At 37.5% G+C, this 8,537-nt stretch overlaps 1 protein-coding gene across 1 annotated transcript; it reads right to left on the reverse strand.

The window, feature by feature from the left end:
* Positions 1-1,370: 1,370 nt before the first annotated feature.
* LOC115969082 (DNA replication licensing factor MCM6) lies at positions 1,371-8,054 on the reverse strand. Its single transcript, XM_031088644.1, has 17 exons — positions 7,878-8,054; positions 7,481-7,759; positions 6,799-6,961; positions 6,483-6,676; positions 6,147-6,342; positions 5,972-6,049; positions 5,324-5,553; positions 5,117-5,231; positions 3,950-4,024; positions 3,722-3,862; positions 3,319-3,522; positions 3,056-3,217; positions 2,917-2,972; positions 2,676-2,821; positions 2,453-2,578; positions 2,155-2,285; positions 1,371-2,052 (listed from the first exon to the last, which is right to left on the reverse strand). The coding sequence occupies exons 1-17, from the start codon at positions 7,952-7,954 to the stop codon at positions 1,912-1,914; spliced, it is 2,514 nt and encodes an 837-aa protein (XP_030944504.1). The 5' UTR covers positions 7,955-8,054; the 3' UTR covers positions 1,371-1,911.
* Positions 8,055-8,537: the final 483 nt, after the last annotated feature.

Below are 8,537 nucleotides of genomic sequence, written 5' to 3' on the forward strand. Positions count from 1 at the left end.
TATTTCAGTTTTGAGCCTCCAATTTTATCTCAATGAATCAGCACCATCTATTATATCCTATAAATAAATATTAAATTACTAATTGTTTTAAAAGTTTAAACACCATCTTAAAACTATATAAAATGATGAATTTAATCATTCTTTTAACAATACCAATTTTTTTTCTTCTGAATAATACCATCTTATCTTAACATTACAGTTCATAGTCACAGATATACAGGATAGCAAATAAATGAAATTCATATTACATGTCATGTTCAGATTGGAGAAAAAACTGGGGTGGGTAGAATCAGTGACATCCAACTCCAAGGGCCACAGGGTCTAAATCCATAGCTGTTTGACCCACATATGCATGAGCATGACATTGATTTTTGATGAACTTGTAAGCAATAGTGGCTTATTGAGTGAAAGCAAGAGATTTTAAGTTCCTTTATAAGACTGGCTTCCTTCCTAGAAGAATTAAATTACTGGTCTAGCTTCTTCGCAGGATTAGTTTTCTCATAAATACAAAAAATATCTGATGGGATATCCTTAAAAAATTCAATTTCAGGTCTGGATTTAAGTGAAAGATTTTGACACAAAAATTCTATCAAGAAAGCCCAAGCCCAAATCCACCTTAGGTCAAGGCATGACCATGACCAAATTGTGTGGGATGGTATGTCAAGCCACACACTACATCAACAAATTTGCACCATTTTTTGAATCGAAATGAGAGTGGCCTGAAAAGATTAGCTTTGGTTCAATGTATTGAATGGGACACGAAAGTGACATGTGATCATTTTTAGATACGTGTGATAACTGTGTCTACCCCCCAATTAGAGAAAACTCCAACTTGACACCCTCACTCCCATAAGCTTAGAACTCATCTACACCATGCCTCTCCTATCATTCTCATCATTAAGTCAATCTTCCCAAGAATAGTCATTCCTCTATTAATGATAATTTTGAAAATAAAAGTGTCTTGAAAAGACAAGCTTGTTGCCGACTAATAGTAACTTCTAACTCTCTTTGGAAAATTGATCATATCATGCCCCCTAACAATTTAGAATTGTTGTGGCTTGCTTGGCAAGATGGAGCGTTTAAAGACAAGTTATCAAATAAATCTCTCTTTAAAAAGTGGGTCCAATTATGATATAGTTAGTTGAGGAGTATTCATAAGGTTTTTTTTTTTTTTTGGAGAAACCAATTCTTAGGCGAGCTGTCTCTTCGGGTAAAAGACACTTGTAATTGCATGAAGGCTCAAATGTATGTGCAATTGCATTTTAATTGAATTAATTACTCTTGTATTTTTTTTTTTAATTCGATATTTACAATGGAGAGAATTTGAATCTTGAATGAAAATCTATGTTAAAAATACCAAGAGGCGTAAATTGAGCTAGAAGTCCCTTGAAATTACTTTTGCATGAAATTTTGCTTTCCAAGTGAGTTAATTAGGTGTCGCTTTATGCTTAATTGAAGCATTTTACTTTAATCAAATATGGGATTTTTCCTAAATTGAGGTTTCCGCATAGCTGGTTACAATTAACACTTCAGCAAACAAAAAAAAAATGTTACAATTAACGGCTTGAAACTCAACAATCTCACAATGAAATAGATTAAGATTCAAGGAGATGCACCACTGACATAAGTTACAACAAATTACTAGAAAAATTCAGCTCTTGCAGCAGCAGCCAGCTGTACTTTAGATAACATCGAAAAATAATCAGTCAGGCAACCATACTTCCTTTCATTAGTAAACTGTCTAAGACGCACTAGGCTGTTGATGGCACCAAACTTTCATCTGTACCAGATCCACCATAGAATTGTAGAGCCTAACTTGCTGCAGAACACATGGCTAAGTTACATGAAGAAAACTACGAAGTGTTGAGACCATAGGTGAGGTGGTTTCATAGTCTTAAAAGCTTTGCCTCCTCAATCGATGACATAATTTGGATTAACAGCTAAAATTCTGTCATTTCTAGATACAGATGTGGACTGCGCTGCAGCTTCACCCTCCGCTGCTTGCCTACCATCATATACCACTATCAAATGGCCTTCCCTTCGTACCAAACTCTGCATTACAAAGCACTTGTTATGTAAAATTAACAGATACCATTTTCTTAATTCATTTGATCCTATAATACTTGGTAGGATGCAAGATTGCTGTTGATTTACCTCTATAATAGCTTTAAGTTTGGAAACTTCAGTTGCTGCCTCCTCCATGGAGCTGTAGTTATTTTTCTCATTCTGCTGAGCCACATACCATTGAATCAAGTCCCTCTGTCTCATTCCAGCCAGCCCAGTCCCTGCAAAAATGAAGCCCACAAAATATTTCAAGGCCATGGACTACAATGATGAAGAATTAATAAACCATGAACAACTTCTAAAGCAGCACATGTTTTGTTGAATATTGCCTTTCATGAGATATTCAAGGATCTATTAAAACAATAAGCAAAGGGTGCATTTGGTTTACCTTCTTGCGTTATAGTTTCTTCATGCTGTCTAAGGCGCATAACTAGAGCTTGGGTAACCCTTTGAAAATATTCATCCGTGATCACAAGTTTCTTCCCTTGTTGGTTTAAAGACCCTGCTCCACTTTCTGCACATCATAAAACAATTAAAAAGAATGGATGGGTTGTCTATGTAAGTCTAACAATTAATAATTTAAATAAGTAGCATGGGCAATGTGATCTCACCAACATCCCCAGAGGCTGGCTCAGCTGTAGAGTTGCTTGGTTGAGCATCATCTGGACCAGTTCCGTCATTTCCATCACCACCAACATTGCCATCATCACGAATTTCATCTTGAAACTCTGACAGATCAATCTCGCCAGACTCCACACTACATGGCAAAATAGAATACACGTTATAGCCTAAAAACTACATGAGAGAGAAAGACAAAAGAGGATCTTCAACATATTTTCATTATTTTCTTGCCTGATTATGGATTTTTTTAGCAATTTCACCGCTACATTAACATGACGTGGATGTATCTGCAAAAGAGAATCTCTTTAAGTGTAATGCAGAATGTATTACAATCACAATGCAGATTAATAAGTTGCCAAACTTAAAACACCTGTGTTTCCAAATGACTTCGAGCAATGGCTTCTGACAATCTGATCAGTGCCTCCAACTGCCTTACTGTCATGCGATAAGCAACTCTGCTCCCTGGAGCTGTATCGCCTCTACGGAGAGCAACATAAGAGTCCACCAACAGTTTCCTAGCTTCTGAGGTTAGCTGCATCAGTATAAACACTGTCAGAAGCAGAGCACATTGGCTACAGAAGCTTCTCCTGACAAAAAACAGCCTGATGAGTGAGAAAACTGTAAACAGCTGACCTTGGGTTTCAGAGTTTTTGCATAAGCAATATAACGCTTCAGCTCTGCAGTTGTGAAGGCAGGAACGAGTGCATCTTCACGCTTCTGATGTACTCTCACAATGTGGTGGGCAATGTGGTAGTCAGTTTGATCGTTTGGATCATCAATCATAACATATACCAGATCAAATCTTGAAAGAATAGCAGGGGGAAGAGCCACATTATACTGAGAAAATATAAATTAAAGAGATTAGCCATCATAAATAAAAGCTTCAAATTTAATCAGTCACGCCGCTGTAAAGACTAGGACTCATGTTTCTCATGCAACAACAGAAAATATAAAAAGGGTGAAAGACTAGGACAAAAACCCATGCACTTTTGAGAACACTTGCACGGTGCCCCATCAGCTGTAACAATATTCTTACCTTAAGTGGCTTAGACTTGTCATATCTCCCCCCGGCGGGGTTGGCGGCAGCAAGAATTGATGTCCGAGCATTTAGTGTTGCTTGTATACCTGCTTTTGTGATGCTTATTGTCTGTTGCTCCATGGCTTCATGAATTGCCACCTTCAAGTCCATTTACATATTAGATATCTGAAATTGCTCTATGCATAAAATGCCAATTTGTTTTAAATAAATCAATAAAATAATTACCTGATCTCTGATATCCATTTTGTCAAATTCATCAATGCAACAAATGCCATTGTCAGCAAGCATCAGTGCACCAGCCTGAAATTAAAATCAGATGAGATATATCAGACCATATAAAACATTACTTGATATGCATAGATATTAGACACATGACGAGGCCAAAAAGAAAATTCAAAATGCAAGCATCCTTTCCTTCTCATAGATGTTTGCTTTGTACACTCTATTGTAGTTCACACTTATGTTGCTTTGTACACTCATATTTTCTTTCTCCTCTTGATGGGTGTTTGAGCCCAGTGAGTTGCATCCAGATTAAGCATGTCAACGGCTATTGCATTTCATTACCAAGCTAGTATATACATCATGTTCTTAATATTAGTGATGGGGCTTGCAAGTCCCAGTTCCACTATTCTGTGATGGCCAATGCAAATCCAGCAGTTCTCCTTTTAACAAAACTAATGGCTTAATTTAGAAATCTTACACAACACAATGTAATGTTTCCCTTAACACGTTTGACACAAGACAGTACAATTGAAAAATGACATGCAAGCTTGATGATTTCACACTTGACAAGCATTGCAAAAGAATATTTAAGTCTTACATTGCTTGGACTACTTGCATATGAATCACATTAATATTTTAGTAGAGAATGCAGTAATGCTGTTGAGTCACTAGCGATGGCTAATGGAATTTGTTTTTGGAATCATAAGTGCATGAGAAAAAAAAAAATCAAGGGTACAAGATATTTGGCCTAAAATCTTACCGTTCAAATTATTCAGTTTTTGGAAATCCCATCACACTTAATTATGATATGTCTACTAAAATGATTATAAGTTTGATTAACTGATTCCAGACAGCTTAAATCACCATCTGCCTCTGTTGGGAAATATCTCAGACCTTTGTTTCCTAGCCCTTTGACTTATACAATGTAAAGAAAATCATAAACAATATCCTAGTAATGGACCGATCAAATTGAGAAAACTATTGATCCAAAGGTATAGACCCCCTCTGATAATGTCAACAAACTTGGACAATAAAAATATCAAACTTTGGAAGTTTGATGAAAATGGTCTTCTAGTTCCCTGCTAACCCAACACAGGTACTGTGACTAACAGGATCCAATACAATTCATGGATCAAATTTACAAAAGGGTAAACATAAATTAAATTCTACCTCAATACAGAATTCACCAGTTTCTGGTTCTTTGGCCACAGTTGCAGTCAACCCAGCAGCGGAGGAGGATTTTCCAGATGTGTAAACAGATCTTGGAACTATGCCTGCAGTGTACCTGTGAATTCATATCCCAGCATATGTAAGTGATTTGTACAAAAGTACAAAACATGATAGTTGAAATGATAAAAAGCAGAAATAGTGGCATACTTGAGGAACTGAGACTTAGCACAACTGGGATCTCCAACAATACAGACATTGATGTCACCTCTTAGGTTGATGCCTTCATGAGTAAATTTGTGAACGCCACCTAGAAGCATAAGAAGGATTGCTCGCTTTATATCTTGGTGTCCAAACACAGTTGGAGCTATGCTATCAACAAGCTTAGGGAAAAAATCGGGAGTGTTTCTCATTCTTTGAATATCATCTAGTTCTTCTGCCTGCCATATTAAAAAAATAACCATAATTATGGGGTATTTTTCCAAATATATAAGTGTTAAAATCTAATGGAACATAGCAATGCAAAGCTTCTTATATAAATATGATGAGAGCCAGGGAAATGAATCATCAAAATATTGAAGACATTCTGAAAAGAGTTTAATATTGCCGACTGGGATCCTCTTGAGAGGCATACAATATACTTTGCACATTACATACATAATCAGCCAAGATGGAGATTCTACATGCATTAACTCGAATCATGAGCATATTTTAACACCAAAGAAGTCAAGTAACAGCATTCTATTAGCTGGAGATTATGCAACATAGAGCAATCAAGAAACAGATCAACGTAACTACTTCTCAGGCAAACAGGGACCTATAAGAAAACTAGTGGAGACAATGGATCAATGAACTAACTGTGAACTTCTGGCTGTCGTCTTCATCAGCATCCTTCTTTCTATTCCTGATGTCAGTATTCCTTCTACCATCAGCAATCTGAACAAAGAGGCATTTATGAAACAAAGATCATAGAAAGACATCTCTTGTAACTATACTAAAAGAGAAGCTCATAACAAACCACTCAATGACCAACCTGAACTGAATTGGCAATAAAGGCAAGGCGATAGGAGAGGTCTCTCACTCCCAATGATCGAAGGCCCCTCACACCTTCATTTCCAACAGAGGAATTGTTGCGCTGAGCAGCTTCACGACGACATTCTGCTCTCTCTCCAGGGGATGCCAATGCCATTATGTCTGGTATCACAACCACAGTGCCAGTGAAGATGACCCTGTATGGACATGGAAAATCGAGCAAAAATTGGAGGTTAGGTCATCAAATTAACCAAAAGATTATTGTATTAAGCAGAACAAAGACATTAAAGCAAATTAAGTGACCCAACATGAATCCAGGAAAGTAAATTTATCTTACGTGTCACCAGCCCTGGCCTGTTCAACAATCTCGTGGCGCAGAATAACATCCAGTGATCTGGGAAGGGAACCCGCAGGTATCTCTTTGGAAGTCTCCTGCATTCTTACCCTCTGCCAATCTGCAAATTTGCTATCTTGCCGAAGCAACGCCCACCTTGCTCTATTTGCACAGGTTGCATTCACGCATATTGTTGGCTGCAACCTCACAGTCAACACAAATGAATATATGTTTACAATCCACCATTGTGCTCAGTACACAACACTGAAACACTATTTAGTTCAAATTAGCAACAAAGTAATTACTACTTCAGACCCACCTCAGTGTACTTAAACTGCTGCTCAACATTTTTTATGATGCTCCCACATTCCAAGCACTTAAAAGTCCCTTGGAGAAGCTCTGGTCGAACCTCACTTGTGCGAGTCACCACTCCAGTCACTGATACAAGTTTTCCAATTTCCGCTGTAGCTAATTCCCTCAACCTATGGGCAAAAGATATAAAAGCTCAAAAACCATTAAAATTTACAGGCACGTATTGTTAGAATTATGGTTAAATGATTAAATTCACTATTTCTTAACACCTTAAGCTTTTAGGGACTATGGCATCAGTGTAGACGGTCCTAAGTTTAAACCTTGTCTATCTCTACTCTTCCATCAAAAAGTTAAAAATCACATGTGAGGGTGAGCGTTAGAAATACGATTAAGTAATTAAATTCACCATTTTCTATCAATTTAAGCTTTTGGAACAATCGATAATTTATCATTAACCATTGTCAATTTCCAAAAGATCATATATTCTTTCACCAAAAACCTATTCTAATAGAAATATATCACCTTGTCACCATTGCCCATATCAACTAGCAAGCAATCTTCTCGCTTTCTCATAACATCCAATACACAACTCAACTCAAAGAAAAAAAGCAAAGCAATACAAGCACATTCCATAATTGAAGAAAAAACCCAATTGCTCAATACAAATCATTTCAAAAAAAAAATTATACCTCTTAGTAATTGGGAGGTTGAAGAAGGCAATGTTGATATCCTTGTTAGGGTTATCGTCAGCGATGAAAGTCGGCCTCTGCTCCATCACAAACCGCTTGCAAGCGTTCTTCAAATACGGCTCGAACCGCAAGTACTCGTCGGAAATGGCTTTCTGGAGAAGATTATTGAACTGCATCACGTGCGAGAAGTCGATGAACATCGTGCTCGACTCGCTCCCTCTCATCGCCTCGATCTCCGCCTCGTAGTACGGCTCCGCCGCATTATTCCCAACCCTAAAGCTGAAATTCCATCCACAAATTTCACAAAAAATACACAGATATACATATACACATACAAAAACACACAAAATTTTTCAAAATTTGAAAATTTCACAATTGGAAAAGCGAAAGAAGAAACCTTCGGAGGAAGTCGAGGAAAATGGTTTCGACTCGAACGGCTTTTTCATCGACGAAGTAACCACCAAATGCTTCCATTTTCTTCTTCTGAGTCGGATTCAGAAACCCTAGCTTTCTCTCTCACTCTCTCTCTCACTCTGAGTGAGTTTCTGAGAGATCTGAATTCTAAGGAAAGGGGGCTAGATATGGCGGGAAAATAAGGAGAGGGACCCAACGGTTTCGCGCCAAAAAACCCTTCTCAGTCACCACCTCTCTATTTTGTGGGCCTTTTGTTCAGAATATTGGACTCAAAAGGCCCAATACGAATATAAGCCTAATGTGGCCACTACAAGAAATGTTGTTGTTATTGTGAAGGCCCAATTCCATTGCAAAATTTTTTGGTATTCGGCTATTTGCCAATAGTTTCATTTGGGACCAACTCTCCTCCCATTTAAAAATCTCTCGTTCTCTCCTGTTTTTTTAAGATGAAAGATACGTGGTTACTAAACAATCCCTTTTTTTGCTCCCAAAGAGAAATACAATAGCTTGGTGACATAGGAGAGAGAGAGAGAGAGAGATAGAGAGAGAGAGAGATAATAAGATGAAAATTGTATTTAACGAGGTTATGTTCTAACACTTGGATTGTTTAGTGGCCACATGTCTTTCCCCTTAAAAAAAAGGA

The sequence above is a fragment of the Quercus lobata genome, chromosome 11, assembly GCF_001633185.2.
Source record: "Quercus lobata isolate SW786 chromosome 11, ValleyOak3.0 Primary Assembly, whole genome shotgun sequence".
Taxonomy (NCBI): domain Eukaryota; kingdom Viridiplantae; phylum Streptophyta; class Magnoliopsida; order Fagales; family Fagaceae; genus Quercus; species Quercus lobata.